Genomic DNA, 21,235 nt, shown 5'->3' with positions numbered 1-21,235 from the left:
TTGCTTCTTTTCATTTCTCCTGCTATATCGAAATACAAGCAATGTCCGGTTCCAACAACGCAAACGCAGCGACAGACCCGTATAGGCTGAACAGAGATGTACAGGCCTCTACGCGCCTCAATCTCCAGCATTATATCTGGAAAGAGAGCATGGGATATATCCTCCATCCTTCTATCAGTCTTCCAAATTCCGACGTATTCATCGCCGATATAGGCACAGGTACTGGGTAAGGGCTCCCCTGTATGATTTGTGTGCATACCTGCAAGCGAGCTAACCGCATCGGCAGTATCTGGCTCCACGACTTGTCCCGTCAATTCCCCAACGCACAGTTCCACGGATTCGACATCTCGGGTGAGCAATACCCAGCTCCAGGGTTTCTGCCATCAAACGTGTCTCTTCGCTATCTCGATATATTGAAAGAGATTCCATCGGAATACGTGGGGAAATACGACGTTGTACATGCGCGACTTCTCGTGCAGGTGGTCAACCAAGCGGGTGGAGATGCTCGACCTATCATTCAGAACTTTTTGAAATTACTTAGTATGTTGCAAATTGGAACCCCCAGTACAATTACCACTTGCAGACTGACAGTGCCGATGTAAAGAACCGGGCGGTTACCTCCAATGGGAGGAACCCAATGACGACGCCGGCAATCGAAAGCTATTGAAAAGCGATCCTTCAAACTCGACCGAGGATACGGAAAAGCTGCTCGCAGGGCTCAATGCGAAATTCCAAACCAAGTCTGCGTAAGTCGCTATTCGTCGGAGGTTTCGTGTTGGGTGATGTTAATATGACAATGTGTAGTTGGTCTGCCAATCTCGCAGAAACCTTTGCCGAACAAGGACTACAAAACGTCCAGAAAGAGGAATTTGCGACTGGCGACTATGTCCTGGTCCTAGATCAGATGAACTATCTCAACCTATTCCAGGAATTGATAACCAAGTTGCCCGGTGGGTTGAAGGAAGAGCTTAGTGCTTTGCACACCAAGGCCATCATTGAGTCAAGAAAGGGCGTGGCGTGGAAGGTTCGAAGGTTTGCTTTCGTGGGTCAGAAGCAATAGACAGTGTCACGAAAGAAGATGTGGGAGCCATATGCAGAGCTTTGAGTTTCTCTCGGGTATGAATTTCTGGACAATCATGTCTGCAACATACAAGCAATCAATCAATGGTTCTCTGTTAGCATTGAAAATGAATATATTTTGCAGATTGCGAAGCAACGCACCAAGCCCTGGCAATTTTTATCAGCGTCGTCCATTATTTTCAGATTTCATACTCACCTGCAATATAATCGTGACATTTATAATCCCAAACCAGTAGCTGAGTAACAATTTCGTGAGGTCCTGCTGTTGTAAATTCTAGCGAGGTGAAACCCATCAGGCCTATCAAGTACATGAACATACATTATCTCCCCGTGAATTATCTATCTCCTTCGAACGTCACATTCCCAACTCCTCAACCAAAGTTGCCGTCGCCATTCCACCCAAGCACCCAATATACCAATCTAAGGCCAATCTTGCCTCCTTATCCGTAAACGCCCTCTCGTCATATCCAAATCGTATCATGTATTCACCCTTTGTAGCAGTTTTAATCACCTCCAGCTGAATGGCGTAATTGAAGAACATAGTATTCTTACTCATCTTCATAACGACCCAGCGCATAGGATCCTGCTTGGTTGGCGCTGCCTCGAACGGCTGAAAGCAGAACAGACACTTGGCAGCCGACGTAGAGCGATCATGTCCTAGGGCATTGTATATTTCGCCAAGTGACACGAGCCCATTTTCCGTTGAGGTCCAGAAAGCCGCTTGCGTCTCTTTGAGTAAGGACTCGATAGGCTGGTCTTCGGCTAGATGGCCTTGGAAAGGTAGGAAGTTCGCACAGTTCCCATCAATGAGTTGGGGATTGTCCAGGGGTACGTTGCGCCCAGTGACTAGATTGTCGTAGGTGACTTCATGTGTTCCGCTGATGTGTGCCAATAAAAGGGAAAAGGCAGCCTGGAAGACAATTGGAACAGTGACACCATTAGAACTGGCAAGATTGTCGATGCCAACAGAAGTGCTGACTTTAGCAATCTCGGTTTTTGAGATCTTCGGGTGGACCACATTGGAAGGAAAATCAAAGTTTCTGTTTTCGAGTAGATGCACCCAGTAATCAAGCTGAGGTTGTTTTGGCGTCGAAATAACATGGCCAATGAAATCTTTGAAAGGTGTATGCCTGGGAATCGGCAAGTCTTTGTCCAGGGCTTTGAACTGGTCATCAAATATGTGTAAAAGTGTTCCGTCATACGAAGCATGATCTAGCTTTATGACAAGGTGCTTGGTGCCATCTACCGTGTTGACAAGACATGTGTATCTGACAAAAGGCTTCCCCGGGTCAAAGAGCTCTTCCCATTCCGCTGCCAATATATGTTGCTTCTCCTCTTCTTTATCGAATGACTTGTATCGTAGATTGGGTGTTGGAGTCTTTAGCACAACTTGGACAGCCGTCTGCACGTTGGCTTCTTCGATGTACACATACAAAGCACGCAGAATCTGGCTGTTTTGAGTGAGTTTGGTCGTGAGTTGTATCCAGCGATCGAGGTCAAAGTCTTTGGGCAGCTCTCGAACGGCCATGAGTTGCCAGAACTGCTCTTGTTTGTTTCCTTGGGTCAGGAATTCAATCTGGCCAGGGCTGCAAGGGTAAATGTCTTCAACTTCATCTTTCCGAACGCCAATCTGGGATAGTCGCTCCCACACCGCATCAGATGCCTTGTATTGAATCTTCTGCGTAGTCAATGTAGTATCTGATTTGTTGCTTTCCTCCAGCAATGCTGCTTGTTGCCTCAATGTATTCCTTGACAAGATATCGCTGACTTTGGTCTCGTACCCTTGCCGACGAAGCATACTGACAAGGTTCAGAGCAGAGATGGAGTCTCCGCCCAAAGCATGGAATGAGGAATTGGCGTGGATCTGTTCTACCGGTGTTTCAAAAAGTTCCGACCACATTGACTGTAGATTTAGCTCTGTCCCGGTGGTAATGGCTGATTTCACTTCCCTGGGTAGGTAATGTTTGAGTAAGTTGTCAGCCATACCTTCAACTAGAGCTTGCAAACACTTCCTATCGACTTTCCCGGCAGCTGAGAATGGGAACTTATTCACAGGGAGCCATATAGTGGGAATCATATAGCTCGGTACAGTGGTAAGCTGACCCTTGAGCCGATCAAAATCTAACAGTTGGCCAGGGGGCAGAAGCAGGCCTGTTTCGATCCTCACTTCCCCTGTTTCTCTAACGTATTTTGAATAAAATGCAATAAGCTGTTTTTTCTTCAAAACCGTTGCGCAGATAACAATGCACGTATCAAACATGCTGGTTCTCATGACAACACTTTCAATCTCACCCAATTCAATTCGGTAGCCGTTGATCTTAACTTGATCATCTTTACGACCGAACAATTCGATATCGCCATTGGGTAATATGCTTGCAAGATCTCCAGTGCGATAGATCCTTCCCTCAGGCCTGCCAAGAAATGCGCGCTCCGTGGCGTCAGGGCGCTTTAAGTACCCCCTCGCCACCTGCGGACCCGAGAGGCAAAGCTCACCGACGCTGCCATTAGGCACTGCATTCATTGTCTCGGGATCAAGGATCAAGGCAGTGACACCCTTGAAAGGCCTACCAACATTACGCAAATTCATCTGCGGATGAACACGCGTGGTAGTGATAGAAATGGTGGCCTCAGTCGGTCCGTATGCGTTATATATCTTTACGCGTGGCATCCATGCTGCCAACACTTGCGGAGTGATGGCTTCTCCTCCGGTAATTAAAATTTGGAGAGTCGGAACTTCCTCCGGATTGATGAGTGCGGTCATCGAAGGTGTCATATTGGCTCGGTTGACCTGCATTGTATTGATCAATCCGGTGAGGTTGGATGCAATAACGCTCTGTGGAGCAACACACAGTGTACATCCACTGGAGAGAGCTGTAAACAGAGTGTCCAGAGAGCCGTCAAACGTATAGTTTGGAACCCATAAAAACCTATGCGAAACCTCCGTCTTCGTTGCTTCATTGATTGCCTGGGTCGCCGCTGATAGACCCTCGTGCATCAAAAGGGTTCCCTTCGGCTTTCCAGTACTCCCGGAGGTGTATATGACATATGCCAGGCTGTTGGGTGTCATGCCAGGTACATCATGTCTCTCGATTGGCATTGTATCCCAGTTCAGATCATCGAGTACAATGACTTCATACGCAGCGTCAACAAAGAAAGCGGCGTTGGATCGATCTGTGATAGCAATCTTGCCTTCCAAGTCATCGAGAATTCCCAAGTTTCTTTCCCGGGGGTTCTCTGGTCCAAGAGGCAAGAAGGCACCGCCAGCGACTAGGATTCCAAATATAGCCACGACAGTGTTAATGGACTTTTCGAACATGATGGGGACAATTTGCTCTAGTTGAATTCCTTTCGCTCTCAATAAGCCCGCAAGCTGGTTAGCCTTGATGGCCAATCCAGCGTATGTTATCTGATTTCCTGACGCATCTTGCACGGCTATCTTGCCTGGATGAGAGAAAGCCATCCTCTGAAATGCAGAATGTGCTAATTCGGCATGCTCTCTGCTCGGTATTTTGATTTGGTCCACTTCATTAGACCCAACCAAGCCGTTCTCCGCTTGGCTTTGTTGGCCCTTCATCAACCGTGAGTGAGGATCCTCGGGTTCAAGATCGCCTGCGGATCCGGTTGTTGGTTGCACCAATTTCCAATGTCCGATTTTCGTAAGTGGCGCAGATGATGCTGATTCCAGAACAATCGCAACCGTGTCGACGAGAGCCTGAGCGAATTCTCTATCAAGCGATGAGACCACAGTTACGCAATCCATGCTATCTTTGTTGATCTCAATCTTGACATTTTCAACCGAGCCAAGATTATTCTCTGACAACAATACTAATCCTCCAGCCGGCCTGTGTATAGGTAGTTTGATCAAGAAGTTCACCATAGATCCCACGAGATCTTTTGACTGTCCAGTTGTTTTGAGGATGCGGCGTAACCCGTACTGAGCATTTCTCGCGACACTCCATAGACTGTCTTGCATACTCGTCAGATGAGCTTTGAATGATTCCGTTTTGTCGACTTTGACTCTGAGTGGAGCAATCATGAGAGTAGGCCCATTCATCTGAAGGATACCTGGAACTGGGGCTTCTCGCCCGGAAAGTGTGACACCAAAGACAACATCATCAGTAGAGCTTGCAATAGACAGAACAACCGACCAAGCAGCATACAACAGCACACTTGGTGTAACGCTGAGGTTTGATGCGGCACTTTGGAAATCAAAATTGAGTTTGGCTGTGACCGCACTTTCACGACTTCCATATGGCCCAAGTGGACTAGGCTTAACTCCATCGAGATAATTGCTCCAGAATACCTCCATGGCATTGTCGTCATATTGCTGCAAGTGCTCGACATAACGTCTGTATACTGGTCGCTGAATTGGCTCTTTTCCAAGTAAGATAGATGTGAGATCATGCGAAAGAAATTCGTTGGACCAGTAATCGAAAAGAGCATGATGAGTGGTGAGGACTAGAATGTTCCCCGGCAGAACAGCCGCTCTCCACCAAAGGTCGCCAGGATACATCAGATCTGATGCTCTGTGTTTCATATAATCTTTCACATCCAATGTAGAGGTTTCCCACGGCAATTTCACGGTCTTCTTGACTACCTGTAGAAATGACGCTCCTCTTGCGACGAAAGTTGTCCGAAGAAGAACATGGGACTTTGCCAGGGATACAAGTGATGCTTTCACAATAGCCTCATCATGTCCTGCAAAGCTGTAAGAACGGCTATAGATGTAGCTCTTGCCACCCATTACTGTGTTTGCGATAGCTGCCTCTTGGAAAGGTGTGACTGGGTAGGCATCTTCGATCTCTGAATGTTCGATGTTCAGATATTCCGAAGAAAGAGGCTCACGAAGAAGGGCAAATGGAGTTATTTGGTCTTCATTGCTGATTCCCTCGACTAGCTTCTCGGCGAGACGAGCTATAGCAGAAAGCGAGGTGCCAAGAATGATATCATCGACCTTCAAGTTTAGAAAATATTCAGATCGAAGCCTTGACACAACCTGGATGGCTTCAAGGGATGTGCCGCCTAACGAAACGAATGAGTCGCTCGGGGAGATATATGACTCCGGCATGGACAAAAGCTCTGCCCAGAGGTTTTTTAATACATTTTCGCTCTGAGTGAGTGCGCTGCCATTTATGTCGGTCTTGGAACGACGCGGAAACAACTGTCCTGAATCGCGTTGGCGCTCAACAATAACTCGGACCGCTTGCATATCAATTTTGCCGTTGGCGTTGAGCGGCATTGCTGGTATGGAAACCCAGAAACTCGGTACCATGTACAAAGGTATTCTCGATGGGAGAAATGAGCGAAGACTTTCGACAAGATGATCCCAATCGCACCCAGCACGACTGACAACGACAGCGACAAGAAGAATCTTCCCGTTCACAGGAACTGGAACCACAGCGGATTGTTCAACATCCTCATGTGCTTGGATCACTGAGTTGGGCTCGCCGGGATCAACTCTCTGGCCATTGATTTTGGCTTGAAAATCAATGCGTCCCAGTATTTCTATGGACCCGTCGGCGTGACGAACCGCCATATCGCCTGTCCGATAGAGTCTATCTTGGCCAAATGGGTTTTGGATGAAACGCTTGTTTGTTTCTTCTGTGAGGTTCAAATACCCCCTCGCGAGCTGCGCACCTCCAAGACATAACTCGCCAGGGACGAGTAGAGGTGAAAGTTTAACGGTTCCAGGGATGAGAATGTACGATGTCGTTGTGTCAGATGGTTGTCCAATACTTCGAGGATTGGAATCACTTGATAATCTGCAACGCCAATTGAGTTGTGTGCATTCGCTAAGGCCGTAGGATGAAAAGAGCTCTACTCGATGTGCCCACCTCTGAATCACAGTCGAACTGACCATCTCACCGCCCAATACTAGTCGTCGAAGAGGGGGCACTTCATCGGGTGAGACCAGTGTCGCGGTTGTTGAGGTCATATCAATTGAGTTGATCTGCATGGTGTTAATTGTCGTAGCTAAATGCACTGTAGTGTTCTTCTTGGATGCAAGGCACAGGCAGCCGCCTACACTCAGAGTCGCCCAAATAGATCTCTGTGCCGCTGAAAAGACAGGGTTGTAGAAGAGCAATTGACGGAGATTTGCAATCGGAGGGAAAGCCCTCAGGCCACTGAACGCAGCTTGATGCTCAAGCTGCACTGCTTTGGGGTTCCCACTAGAACCTGATGTATAGATGATGTATGCCAGGTCACTAACACGCTGATCCGTCATGAGGTCACTTTCATCATGATTTGTTGACTGTCTGAGTAAATCACCGACTTTGAACTCCTTATAAAACTCGCCTGCGGTATTGTCGTCCACCAAGATGAAATCTGCCTGAACGTCCTTTATAATGTAGGACCTGCGCGCTGCTCCAGCATCCGGATCCAAAATGACGTACGCAGCACCAGCTTTCAGGATGGCGAAAAGTGCGACAATGAAGTTAATTGATATGTGCATATGTACTGGCACAATTGGAGCTCCAAATGATCGTATCTGCCGGGCTAATTTATTTGACCGCGCATTCAGTGTTGAAAAAGTGAGTGGTTTATCCTGCTCAAACTGCACTGCCTCGGCGTCCGGTGTCAATTTGGCTTGCTGTTCGATCAGGCGATGCATTAAGCCGCTGTTGTTTGCATATTCGTGTGATAGTTGCTTCTCCGTTGGTGACATTATCTGGAGCTCCGAGATGCTTGAGTGATGGCTCTCCATTGCCTGTTGCAGTGTAGTCGCGACATGGTCCAGTAGCACGCGAATGTCTCTCTCTGGAACGGTCGAGTTGTGCCATACACTGAATTTGAGGTTGAGGTTTGTTGAGATACGGATATCAAGGACAAGCGGAAAGAATTCATCTCCAGTGACAACGACTTCCTGGCTATTGCCTGGCCAGCTGATGGAGACTTTGGCTTGGGGATTATGGGCCGGGGCTTTCGCAATTATGTTTTTGTAACCAACGTGTGCATGGGAAGACGCTTCGGCGCTGACCGTTCCCACATGGCGAATCCATGAGAGGACATCCGTGTCCTCTGGAAGCGTAAGAATTAGGGGAATGTTGTGGTCTGATACGCCGACCTCATCATCTTGTCCGGGACTTGAGTGATCCGGGCCAGCCACGGCAAATACGGTTGTGCGGTGGCCATCTGCCATATGTCGCGCAGACACAATAGCCCATATGGCATAAAATACATCGTGTAGACGAACATTGTACTTTTTGCAGAACCATAGAGTGGCCTCAAATGACCCATCGGCAATAGTGAGCGACGAATTGCAGCGAGGCTGTTGGTATTCAATAGGAAAGCATTGTAAACGCCGTTGGGGTCCAGCTTGGTGAAAGAGCTCTTCCCAGTACTCATTTGCGATATCGACGTCATTCAACGCCTCGACGTATACATTGGCAATCTTGGCCTGGTGAGGCTCTCCACTACTATCGTCGTGCAAGATCATGATCAATTGGCTGTTACCCGAAGACAGTTTGATGAATGGTTCTGAAACGTGTTGTCGGCGTATATAGACGCACCAAAGCTCTGTTTATGTATCGTTACCATCCCGTTCAACTGCACTTGATGTATTTGGAAGCCCATTATGCCTTGAGATACCCAGCCAATGTACGGCAATGATTGAGAAACTGCGGCGCACCAAGGAATCCACCAGCGAGCGCGAACCGCTTGAAAGTTTATGCCTGGCGGCAAAGCTAGACAACAGTCCCTAAATTGCACCGGGGGCGAATCAGTGCTGGCGGTAGAGCTAAATAAAACGAGCTAAGCCGTTTTACTAGGCCGTTTTACTATCCAATTGCGATATCGAGTGGTTGTCTTAGTGTCTGGGCAAATAAATCGGGTAAATTACCTTCTTTGCAACCCTAGCCCTAATTGTATTCCTAAGAGAGGATAATGCATATTGTGTTGTAGTTGGACAGTATAGCAATTTTCTAATATGTTATCCAAGCGGGAGAAAGATACGGCCACTACTGTATGTATATAGTGTAGAGCCTATTTTTGAAAAATGAAAATGTGCTATTTAGTGGTTCGGAGGTATTGCCGTAATGATAAGCGATATTTTTTTTTTCTTTCGATACTATGCTGAAGGTCAACACGCTTCAGACACGTTTCCCGCGTTTTCCAACGTTTCCAAAAATAAGACAGACAATCTGAATGTTCCGAGAGGCCTTGGGCTTTCGGAACGGTCTCTGATTAGCCAGGCATTTATTGCGGACCTTCAATATTTTTGGCTACCGTAGATAATCTTTACTACTGTAGGCTGGACCTGAATTCGATCCTTAGTAATAAATAAGAAAGTTCTCTAGACCATAGTAGTAATGTTACTAGGCATATATTTACTCGGAAAAAATAAAATATATCAAATAGTTAGTACTAACTAGTTATCTTAATACAGTACACCTTACAGAAACCTCTAGAAGCCCCAAACCGCTTAAACCCTTAGAAACCTCCCAAATATCTAAGAGCTTTTACTATGTAAGATCATTTCGATATCGGATATATCCAATATGTATTGGCTTATAATATTTTCAAAATAGAGATATCGATATAGCATTGACCAAAATGCCTTTTAAAATCATCTAATTGTAAAGGGATGGTTTTGATACAATCTCGGTCGCATCCATTTCTCCCGCATGGATGAATCACTCTGTCCATTAATACCCCAAACCTCTCAGTGACCCCAAACCTCTCAGGAACTAAGTTGAGCGAAATCAAGCTACACTTTCTCTCTTAGCCCGCTTCCCCGTGCAGGCCGTTCAGTCGACCGGTAATTTGGCCATGACCTCCTCAAACACTCTCTCCGAAAGGAATCACTCAGGCTGCTGCCGCAGGAGTCACAAACAGACTGTTTCTTTTCAGCCCGCTTCCCCGTACAGGGCGCTCAGTTGACCGGTAGTTTGGCTATGTCCTCCCCAAACACTCTCTCCGAAAGAAATCACTCAGGCTGCTGCTACAGGAGCCACAAACAGCTTGTTTCTCTTCAGCAGAAGACTCAATACGGTGACCAGCGATCCAGCTGTAATGACCAAGGCGTATGTGCTGCTTATTGCAGAGACGATCACGGCCAACACCCGCTGCCGATCATCTGCTGACATGTTGTCGAAAAGTGCAGACCCCACTCCAGTGATAGTCTGCTGGATCTCCGCGGTTGGTGTATTTGGTAATATGGCCTTGATTCCCTCTTCACTTTTGTTGAGGAATACCGCATTGGCAATGGCGAGGGCTAAAGTGATGCCAGTAATTTGCCCAGTTGAGATGAAACCAATGGATGCAGGAACCATTTCAGGTTTGACAACTGCCTGGCCAACTGAGAATGATGCCTGACAGAATAGACCAGCCCCAATGCCGACGAGGACGGTATACCCATATATACTGGAGACGGATGTCGCTGTGTCCACCGTATACATGAGTGCACCACCAATAACAATTAGGATACCTCCGATAAGGTACCAAGGCATGTAATACCCCACCTTGGACAGGAATGCGCCGTTAAAAATGGTGGCAAAGATCATTAACATGATAAAGGGTAAAAGTCGAACGCCAGACTGAAGCGCTCCATCTCCACGACTGAACTGGAAATAGAGAGGCGTCATGTAGATAGGGAGAAATAGGGCCGTTCCACCAGCTGCAGTCACGGCGAACAAGATTAAGATGGTGCGGCTCTTGAAGAATTCGACGGGGAGGATGCGACGAGCAGGGGTAGTAAAGAGGGCATAGGTCTGCTGCACGCCAAACAGGATGAATAACACACCAGAGCAGCAAAAGACGCCAATGATCTTGCTCGAGTTCCACGGGTACACAACACCACCAAATGATACAGCCATGACTCCGGAAAAGAACGCACCAATCAGAAGGATGGTTCCAAGGTAGTCAAGTTCACGAGCACGGTTGGCAAAGCTGGTTCCACGGCGCGGGTCCTTGTTGGGCAACATGAATAGGTAGACGGGGGCGCAGACGGCACCAACACAGAGGTTGATATAAAATGACCAGCGCCAGGTCGCAGACGAGTCTGTGAATGCGCCACCGATTATAGGACCCAGGACTGTACCAATACCCCAGACCAGGCCCGCTCCGCTGATGTACATAGGACGTTCTTGAATGGTGGTTGTGACGGCTAGTTGTGTCATGAGGCCAACATACATACCGGCTCCAGAGACGCCACAAATGGCTCGACCCACGATCAAGGAGTTCATGTTTGGAGCAGCGCCGCAGATAGCTGAACCAACTTCAAAAACAACGATGGCCGAGATGTAGGCCCATTTGATATTGAACTGAGAAAAGATTTTGCCCCATACCAAGTTTGTTCCCGCGGCACCGATGAGAAAGGCAACACTGACCCATGAAAGCCTGTCCACGGAATTGAATTGCTCGACAATTGCGGGTTGGACGTTGGCTACGATCGTCTGGTCGAGGGCGAATAGGAATTGCGAGCTGTAGATGGCCAGTACGACGACAACCCATTTCCAACCTCCAATCTCGCGCGCTTCCTGCTGATGTGACTCTTTTGGCTTTACGTCAGCCCGGAGTTGGTTTTCGGCATCGTCAATGACTGGTGTAACGGTGGTGCTCTCGTCGCTCTGGCTTGGGTCGGTGCCGAGTTTGGGATCATTTGGGAGTTTCTCAGAATCTGCCATAGGTTGCATTGTGAGTCCAGTTCCCTGTCTTGTTTGGCAGAAGAGTCTGTATCCAAGCTTGTTGGTTGTTATCGGTTAAATATATTCCACAACACTATGAAAAGGAGAAAATTGTTGTTTCCCGACAATATACATAACAAAAGGATGACAAATGTGAAAAGGGAAGGAGACAGGGAGATTACCAAGCACAACCAACCCCTTAGAATGTCTACTGCATGTTGCAGTGCAGGTTGCAGATCCTAAGATAGAGAGGGCAGGGTTGCAGCTGCCTAGTGGCCATGTCATTACGCAGTGAAGACGAGGCCATTTGCCAACACTAGCTGCTAGCTGGTAGCTGCTCTAGCAAAGGCGGAAATATTAGGCTTAGCGTCGCCGCGCACCGGGAGAGTCCGATCGGAGATCTGCGTGGGATAGCCCCATATACCGTCCAACCGATCTAATCCACAGTCAGCTAGCGTTACCGCGCAGTGCGTGCAGCGCGGCAAGTGGGTCTAGCGGGTCTAGCGGTCTGGAAGGGTCTCAAAACGGCTAGCCTTAGCGCGCACATCTATAGGATATGTTTGCCTTAGGCCATCAATTGATCTCCAATAACTAGCCCATCAACGGGTTAACTAGCTAATTAGATAAGGGAAGTTACCTTAGGGTACGCATCAGGCAGTCCGCTCAGCAATATTCATATAACTTTGAACAACTGCCATTCCCTATTCACTGTGCAAGGTCAATCGATATCTGGTATCACTGGAAATCTTCACCAATCTGTCTCATCATGTCCGACGCAGCAGAAGCAACAGCTGCCCGTCAGAAGGCTCTTATTGATGGACTCGATATGCTCAACCCAGACGCCTCCCATGAAAGAAACGCAGAGATCTTGAGAAATTTCTCCATCAAACGCAATGTCTTCAATTTATTTGCCAGATCAAAAGGGCTATTCCCGCCCATCATGGACACTTTGAACGCCTTGCTAGATGGCCAGACGCGCACTATTCAGATTTTGGACTACCAGCTCGTCGTTCTCCGTATGACGTCAACCGTTGGCGCTGAATACTTGTTTGGAATCAATGAGCCTGTTTCGAGGGTCAACGGCATGGGCGATGAAAAGATTGAAGCACTTCGTAAATGCCTGAAGTCGGAGGAGCTCTTCGCAATGGGAATTTGGTCGGAGCGACAGCAATGTATCATCACCTTGGTGGACGAGTCCATCGCAACATGGACCAACACCGAGGAAACCATCCAATGGGCTCGATCCTTGATGAGTGATGATGAGGTGGTAGAGCTGTATATTGTTTTAGGGTTCTATTCCATGATTGCTCGGATGACAAGGGGTTTGAGGGTTCAGAAGGATGCTCCCATCGCCGGTCTGGGCCAGGCTATTGTGCAGAACATAACCAAGAATGAAGCCGATAGCCACGAGGATGGAAATCCAGAATTAGCAGCTTTGAACTAAGCACGAGCGAATATCAAATGTCTAATTAAACATTTTTGAGGCATAGAAGAAATAGAATAAAGATCAAAGACGTATAAAAGAACTCCATTAGTAAAAATATAATCGATAGTTCAAGTTGGTACTAGCTACGTTGGTACTAGTTACTAGTACGTCACGAGTCGAGCTAACAGCAGTCGGCCAATCCCTTATTGCCCACTTCGATCACAAGGATCAAGTACTCCATCCTTGGATGTAACAACACTTCTTCGACGGAGCCCTCTCTCAACGCCAGGTGGTTATAAACCAGCAACCGGCAAGGGCACTTTCGGAACCAATGTCCTCCCAAACCTACCGTGCCATTGCTCACCGCAAACTCAAGACCCTTCAATTTCTCATCCCCAAAAGCTGGCTCCTCGACGCACTACTCCCACTCGACGTCCGCTCCCTTGTTTCAGAAAGCACTATCCTGACTCGAGACGAACTCTCCATAACTTCTTCGCACGACGTAACCTCACCCTCTTAACTTATCCATTCCCGGGCGCTCACATCTAAAGCCGTAACCATCGCTTTCTGCGAGCGTGCCGCCCTCGCTCAATAACTCACTGTCTCTCGGAAATCCTCTTCTTACCGGCTATCGAGTGAGCACACGCTCTGGATTCTGAATATAAACGAATAGGCAAGACACAAGGGCCGCTGCATGGGATACTAATTTCTTTAAAGGATACATTTAATATTAAAGGGTATGATTCTTCGATCGGCATCGTAAGTCTCGCAGCGAATCCTATGAAGGAGAATGTCGCGTTAGTGGATATACTTCTCGAGCAGGGAGCAGTACTATACTATAAGACTAACGTCGCGTAAACTCTTATGGCATTGGATTCGCATAACCATCTCTTCTAGACTGTCGCACGACCTAGTAGGACCCGGACCCAGTTGGACCCAGTACTGGGTCCAGGACCTAATCCGAGGGTTTTTTTTTTCTTCAAACAGGTGTAAATATTCTAAAATACGAGCCTGCATATCTTGTGCAAATATTAGCAGCTATTTTGAGTAATTACTTTATAGCTAAAGCTGGGTGGAGTTTTTAAGGCCTCCGCTGAGAAAAAGAGCTGGCTGGTAATAACTTATTCCTTTTTACCTACTTTAACTCCTCTTTGTGTAGGCATATAAAGCGACTGGCTAGTTTAGAAAAATATATATCTCTTACTCCGCTGAGAAATATATATTATCACCGCTTAAACATGTAAACTCCTAAGGCATATAGCCAGAGCACCGCACCGGCCTAAATTACATAGTCTAAGTGGTAATTATTAGTAAACTGGAGGTTTAATTTAAGGTAACAGTGAGCTTTCTTAAAATTTCGCCTTACATGCAAAGTGGTGTATATTTTTAGTGCATGACCAAAACAGTGAAAAAAAACCCCCGTACTTTACTTTGCTGAGTAACCATCTTTATGTAGTAATTTATGCTAATTGCGGATCCACATGGGTCTACACGGGGTTTTCGGGTCGGGACTGGGTCCGGGTCGGGGTCCGAAGGTTGGACCCAATTCCGGGTCCGTCTACCCCACCGGTAGGGTAGACGGGTTGCTGTGCTCCGCATGGACCTTGGCCGAATTCTTGCTACATCAAGGCACCTGGGCCTAACAAGAGTGCAATGAACTCGTCCGATATAAGCCTTTGTCTTGTGCCTAGCACACGTAGAGTCGATCAATGTACAGTGTCACTTCGGAGTACATAGAGTATACTACACATTAATCGTTTTCAAGGCTCGACTCGTAAACCCACTATGGCCCCACAAATTGCTCAGTTGCCAAATGCAAGTGATGGCTACGACTGACGACGATCTATGGGGCTTCCACCCGAAACCCTAAATGGTTAAAGTTAAACATTGTCCTGTTCAAATAATATCAACAGCATTCTTTGCAAAACGATTGGTACGTGCGCTTTTGAGTAAACTGTTTCCCAATTTCGTTTTTCGTTTTTCTTCATTCTTCTATTCCTTTTTTTTCATCCTAGAAAAACATAGCAACCGCGTCGCTGCATCGCTGTAGCCCAATCACAACTCTCGGTGGAAATAACCCTAGCCTTCCAGCATTCTTCCATAATTTCTAAGGCCTCCGAGCATACCCCAGTAGCATGTTGGGTGATACCTGCTCTAGAAACAAGACCTCGGAAGAAATCATAATGTTTCTCCAGCGCCAAGCATCCCGAAATACAAAATGGCCACACCAAACTTCGCAATAATCGTGGATCTTTCAAACCCTTGAAAGCAAGGACCGTTTCTGAGATGCTTTCTGCTATCTCGGGCACTTCTGGATAAGGACCTGAAATGACAACATGGAGATACGTTATAGCGCCCAGTACGAACACTTTGCTGATTTCTGGATGCGTAGGTGTTGGGGTATTAGGAGTAGCAATTGCTGATGAAGTGGCTAACAACGACCCTCCTCCTGCCCATGAATGAGTTTTTTCCTCAATGGCTGCTAGCTCTTGCCGAAGACGGTCCTTTATTCCGGCACCACGTTTTACCAGATCAACAAAACTCAGCTTGTTGGCGCTTTGAGCCTCTTTCTTCCATTTGTCCAAACGGGAGATTTCCAGTATAAGAGCCATTACTGAATCCCGACACCCGGTGTGGCTTTCCAGGGAAACTTCAAAAGTCTCAAGTACTTGTAGGTGATTTATGTCAAGGGTTAGATTTGATCGAGTGGAAGCGGAAGAGATGATGTCAATTGCGATGAAAGATCCGAGTACGAATTTAAATGCGCATTCAATTTCGGGGCATAGAGCGGTCATCTCACTTCCACTGGGTGGAACGATAGAGTCGTCTGGCGTCGTTAAAGGCGGAAGCCGGGCCTGTAGGAGTGTAGAAATGGAACCAGATGCCGTCCGCATATGTGTCTGCCATTTTTCTCTTCCACCATTGAAAATCTGCCATGTGTAAGATCTTAGTATCATATTTATGACTAGTTGGATCATTGCTTGCCTACCTCAAAGAACAAGAGCTGCAGTATAGACATGAGGACTTCTATGCTACCAAGCAAGAGGTCACGCCCTTTCGATGCGTTTTGATCATTTATCATCACCTGCATCTCTTGAATGGCTTTGTCGTAGTGACTGTTTTGGGCGCGTAGTTGAATCAGGCTACTAGCAATGTCACTATTTTGCGGTGAGGAGCTTGAAAGAAGTTGGCGTTCGCTCAGAGCTAAAGCTGCATGGTATGTCGACTTGACTCTTCGAAGGATCGCAAAGAGCCAACCTCTTCCTTGTTTCTTTTGGCAATGAAAAAACGGATACTGGATGTAAAAGACTTCGTCCAGGTAGTACATAAACAGTGCATCCTCTGTGTCTCCACTCGGGTTTGCCATCTGAGAATATGATGCCACGTGGTCGTAATTATTCGCTGAAGCTGTTTCCTTGAAATGATATCCATGGTCCTGAGACGCGCTACCTTGTAATTCATTCAACGAGGAGCTGGTACTCTGATCGATTGGAGATTGAATGTCCATTCCAGATACGATGTTTTCGAAAGCCATGGGCGATACTAAAGGCGGTGCCGAGTGTTGATTCTGACAGGTAGTATAGGTAGAGCTGTAGCCCTCTAAATCCAACGAAGCATCATCCATGATAGAAAGGTCGTTTGGAGGCCAATATGTCCATAGTGTGTCAATAGAGTTACTGGACCCTATCCCACTATCTGGATAATTGAACTCGTCTTGAGGAAAAGCCCCGAGTTGTTCATCGAAAAAATGTTGCGAAACAGCCGCTGGCGAGGATATATTCCTGGCGGTTGCAGACCTCATGCCAATTGTTGAAACCAGTGGTGACTGATTGGCGAGAAGTTGCTGTCGCCTTCCCTTTTTCGACTTAGCCTGACTAACTAGACGTTTGAATTTGGAGGCCTGATCTCTTTGCAGTACGCCATTATCCATCCATCCAGGCCTCGGGCCGTATCCATGACACTCCAATTCGAGAGAAATGCAAGCTGAACACACAGGGCGATTCTCATCGCATTTCTTTTTGCGGAGGCGACATGTCCAACAGCCATGGTTACTTCGCGCGGCTATATCAGGCACAAATAAGTATCACAAACAATACCTTACCTACCTAGGTACCTACTAGGTGCCTAGATATTCGATAAGTATGCAAGAGGGTAGCGGAACATACATATTCTGACAGTCTCAGCCATGCTGGTTTTAGAACACTCGCACTCAACTGGGTACGCAGACAAGGGCCAACAGGCTGAAATAATGACAAGAGACCAGGCTAGATATACCCTCTTTCAGATATGAGACTTGACCCTGGGGGCTGATAACATAATAATACAAGTTGATCTTGGAAAAATTTAACTGAAGAAACTTCCCGGCAGGTATGTAACCTGGATATTCACTATACCTAAACAGGAAGTTGTTTTAATTGAATGTTCAGCGTCAGACTGCATTTATCCTTGTCCGTATTTTAGACCCCACCTTGGCGCCAAGGTGTATCCTTTTAGTAGTCTTAGTCTAACTTTTTATGTACATAGGTCATCCTAAATAGGTAATTTACTGCCTATAAATTAGTATGTACACCTTTGCAGGTCCTCAAAGGCTACGGATCCTTTCACGGTTCCCAATTCCGGTTTAGGGGACTCGATGCAGGTGAGGGCGAGGTCTTATCGCTCCACATGCACGGCGCTTTCCCCGAAGAACGTTCCTCCTGTGAGCGGCCAAGAGCGTGCCTGGGAACTAGACCTCTCAATAGCCCGCAAATGAGCGCCCATCAAAGCCCACCAGAAGCCCATTTAGTGCACAAATATAGTCTTGGTACGTATAAAGTAGCTGATTAATTGCTGTATTTTACGCATGTACCAACCTGTATATTCAATTTCATCATATTATTATAGTAAGAAGTACCGGGCCCACCCGCCTCTTCACCCCCGCGCGGGGAACTTTGAACTCGCAGATTAACACTAACTTGAATTCATTTGTTCCTCGACTCACAATGGCCACGACTCCCGGAGATCTGCGCCATCTACTACCCGGCGACTACAAACGCTTCATAACATCCTGGCTAGAAGAGGACTGCCCTAGCCTGGACTATAGCGGCTTTGTCGTTGGCGAGTCAGAGGGCGAGGCCTGACTACTAGGAATTCAGTAGATATTATACTGATTTGAGCATTATGATACTAGATTTCATGCAAAATTTCATACAAAATCACCCTAAAAAGATCTAACTTAACCACGAATTCGCACTTAGGAGGATTACTGAGCATTAGGTGTTAACTAAGTACCCCATGTAAAAAGTAAAGCTTTATAAAAATCAACTTTGCATCTTATGAGTTAATTTATAAGCTTATAAAGAAGGTTTCTGTATAGCTTCATGTATCGCTCAGATGGTAGTTTAAATACCCAAAAAAACCAGACAAAAATGCATTAATTATACAGCTACGATAAACGCATGTTTATATTGTTTAGGGCCCATTATGGGCCCGAATGGGCTTTGTGGGCTATTGAGGGGTCTACTGGGAACCATGCCATAGATTCTGGGATCAAATATGATCTCAGAAATGTGAGGGTCTCACTCGCGAGATAAAATGGGTAATTGATATTTGGAATGCAAATTAAAACGCGGGCAAAGCGCAAAGACACTGTTTGAGGAGACATGACGATGAACAATAACATGCAACCAGCGGTTATTTGGGAGTTGACCGAAAGCATAATCAATATCAACGATATTTTCCACAATCAGTAGAATAAACGAGAATAGACACATAGTAAGAAATCGTCGACGAATAATACAAGGCCCAAAGTGAAGGATGAGGGGTCAAAAGAAAACTTGCTGTTGATTAAGCGATTGGTTGTTATTAATTTTATTGAATTTGGGTAGTCAGCAGTCACCACTCCAAATCACACGCATTTTTCGTAATACCTAGACACCCCCCAAGTCTCCAGCTATAATTTATTTCCACCCGTAGCTTATTTAATGCCATATTTTCCAGGCCCGATTCCATCCCTGGGGTGGCAATTAGAGAATGCACGAACATCAGAGCAAGTGGAGACAAATAAGCCTCTAATGAACACCTTCCTTTTCTACTAAGTGGTCAATTTAATTAATTAGTTAAACAATACGGTTTCCTCGAAAACACCTAGCAACGTATTTCACGTTTGACATGCATAGAAAGGATAAGGACTGTAAACACTAACACTACCGTCAAAAGCTCTTGACTTCCTATTTACTTAACATTTATCGAGGTGATCATCCAGCGAGAATGGGGGAATACAGAATGAGAACACCTATCATGTAAAATATAAGCTATATCAATAAAATGATAACCGATATGATAAAAGGGGCAATAACGAGGTTTCCTGGAAGACAACTCAGGCCTAAAAAAGCCTTACCCCTGGATCCATGCCGAACAAACAAGACCACTAGGGCGCTAAATACAAACTGTAATGGGTCACTTTATACAACATATGGCAGAAAATAAGCCCAGCATTAATATAGATCACATTATGTTGCTCCGTACGGAGTACAATCTCTAAATATGTCGAGGCTGGTGTCTTGGGCCAATGAGACCCTTCTTCCGTCGCTCTCCTGCTATGAAATACCCATCAATTTCCTCCACATCAGGCCTATCATCTTGCCAAAGCTTTACTTGCGTCTCAATTGCCTGATCGGGCTTTTCACCGTTCCAACAAAATAAAAATGTCAAGTGCAGTGGAGCTCGCCTCCTTCATGGGTATGGCAATTCTATTCCAATCAGTTTCGAGCCATCACAGTGCAACACAAAAAGCTACTTACCGGAGGTACCTCAGAAGTTGTTGAAGGTGCATTGGTATTTGTTGCAGTAGGAGTTGGTTGACTAGTCACAGCCTCGGATGTTGTTTGATCAACGTGGGGTTCATCATGCTTATGTTGGACGCCTGGACAACCAATCCCCGGCACAGCAATGTCGTAAGCATATACCTCCAGTGCAAAGTACTGAAGGGTTTCCGAATCATGCGTTGAGAGAGTCGCATTATCCTTCGCTTGGTCAATGACCTCTTCATATCCGTCTGCAAAATGGTCTATCCAGTTCTGTCCGATGGCAGGAACATGATATAGGCGGTGCAGTAGATCAGCGGCCCAGAAGGTGTTGGTCTCAGATTCTGAGACTGTATATCCAAGGCCACACATGCTTGAGAGAGACCGACGAGTTTGGTAGCTCAGGTCGCAGATAACTGTCTCATCCGTGCCATTTTCGCCTCGCCAATGTCCAGCATAACCTATTTGGTTGAGATGTTTAGGATATCATCCCTCATATAGAGCATGGTGTATTACCTTCAATGCCACAATTTCCGTCTGGGTTATCACATCGAAACAAAATGTCTTTCTTGTCGCCGTTGACTACGATATCAAATGCACCGATGGCTTCCATGGATGGGCGGTCACCGAAATACTTCCTGTAGATCTCGCTCTCATTTCTCCATCTCAAGATATGGTTTTGAGCATGCTCAGCAAGAGCAATAGTCTCGTTAAGACCGAGCTCAATCTGGCGACGCTGGGTTGCATTGCAGCTTGAATGGATGGGAAATTGATTCACAGCGCCAGCGTTCCAAGGTGCAAGCCCTGTCCGAGAAAAGGGCTGGGATTGATTGCCTTCAGAGCTTTCGGGGGTGGGAAGAGCAGCCGCAACTGCTGCAGAGGAGAGAATGAGCTTGAACAAAAGCATGTTTGTATAATCGAGGCAAATTGCTTGGGAACTATGAAGGCAAATTCCTAAGCATGGTAGAGGCAGCTTTTATATCATTTTTACTAAGTTTTTGACGTTTCCATATAAGATGGTTTAGTTTTTCTCTCAACTGTTTGCCAAGTGTGGCTTTTGTTCTCATTTTCGCTGTGTCTGTAATCCACGCAACACCCAGTATAGGATAGAAAGCGGGATATCTTCTCCATATTTCCCGCTACACGGATGATGTAATCCGCCAAGAGGGGACCTTGAGAGCTTCTTTGCTTCTCTCGCCAAAAGGTCTTTTTTCCTCCAGCAATCAGAACAGAAAATTCCAGATTGATGCCAAGACAAAGGCTCGGCGGAGGGTCGCCAAGACACTTTAGGGGAAGTACCTTGAGAGAACAAGAACTAA

At 46.5% G+C, this 21,235-nt stretch overlaps 7 protein-coding genes across 7 annotated transcripts; 3 read left to right on the top strand and 4 right to left on the bottom strand.

Moving 5' to 3' along the window:
- Nucleotides 1–41: 41 nt before the first annotated feature.
- N7447_000700 (class I SAM-dependent methyltransferase) lies at nt 42–1,060 on the top strand (the record flags this gene model as incomplete). The annotated part of the gene is made up of 4 exons (XM_057224976.1): nt 42–226; nt 287–540; nt 605–746; nt 805–1,060. 4 exons carry the CDS (start codon nt 42–44, stop codon nt 1,058–1,060), a joined length of 837 nt encoding a protein of 278 aa, XP_057088992.1.
- Nucleotides 1,061–1,435: 375 nt separating this feature from the next.
- nrps7 (putative nonribosomal peptide synthase) lies at nt 1,436–8,518 on the bottom strand (the record flags this gene model as incomplete). Its single annotated transcript, XM_057224975.1, has 1 exon — nt 1,436–8,518. The coding sequence occupies one exon, from the start codon at nt 8,516–8,518 to the stop codon at nt 1,436–1,438; it is 7,083 nt and encodes a 2,360-aa protein (XP_057088991.1).
- Nucleotides 8,519–10,010: 1,492 nt separating this feature from the next.
- On the bottom strand, nt 10,011–11,714 carry N7447_000698 (putative MFS drug efflux transporter; the record flags this gene model as incomplete). Its single annotated transcript, XM_057224974.1, has 1 exon — nt 10,011–11,714. The coding sequence occupies one exon, from the start codon at nt 11,712–11,714 to the stop codon at nt 10,011–10,013; it is 1,704 nt and encodes a 567-aa protein (XP_057088990.1).
- A 757-nt stretch (nt 11,715–12,471) lies between these two features.
- On the top strand, nt 12,472–13,149 carry N7447_000697 (uncharacterized protein; the record flags this gene model as incomplete). Its single annotated transcript, XM_057224973.1, has 1 exon — nt 12,472–13,149. The coding sequence occupies one exon, from the start codon at nt 12,472–12,474 to the stop codon at nt 13,147–13,149; it is 678 nt and encodes a 225-aa protein (XP_057088989.1).
- Nucleotides 13,150–13,462: 313 nt separating this feature from the next.
- On the top strand, nt 13,463–13,651 carry N7447_000696 (Amidase; the record flags this gene model as incomplete). The annotated part of the gene is made up of 1 exon (XM_057224972.1): nt 13,463–13,651. The coding sequence occupies one exon, from the start codon at nt 13,463–13,465 to the stop codon at nt 13,649–13,651; it is 189 nt and encodes a 62-aa protein (XP_057088988.1).
- Nucleotides 13,652–16,105: 2,454 nt separating this feature from the next.
- Nucleotides 16,106–17,319, bottom strand: N7447_000695 (Zn(II)2Cys6 transcription factor domain-containing protein; the record flags this gene model as incomplete). The annotated part of the gene is made up of 2 exons (XM_057224971.1): nt 16,106–17,193; nt 17,298–17,319. The coding sequence occupies 2 exons, from the start codon at nt 17,317–17,319 to the stop codon at nt 16,106–16,108; spliced, it is 1,110 nt and encodes a 369-aa protein (XP_057088987.1).
- A 2,501-nt stretch (nt 17,320–19,820) lies between these two features.
- Nucleotides 19,821–20,823, bottom strand: aspf2 (major allergen Asp F2; the record flags this gene model as incomplete). Its single annotated transcript, XM_057224970.1, has 3 exons — nt 19,821–19,862; nt 19,914–20,377; nt 20,433–20,823. The coding sequence occupies 3 exons, from the start codon at nt 20,821–20,823 to the stop codon at nt 19,821–19,823; spliced, it is 897 nt and encodes a 298-aa protein (XP_057088986.1).
- Between the last annotated feature and the right edge of the window lie 412 nt (nt 20,824–21,235).

The sequence above is a fragment of the Penicillium robsamsonii genome (assembly GCF_028829455.1).
Source record: "Penicillium robsamsonii strain IBT 29466 chromosome Unknown utg000001l_segment0_segment0, whole genome shotgun sequence".
Lineage (NCBI taxonomy): Eukaryota > Fungi > Ascomycota > Eurotiomycetes > Eurotiales > Aspergillaceae > Penicillium > Penicillium robsamsonii.
This window is presented reverse-complemented; position numbering and strand designations above follow the sequence as displayed.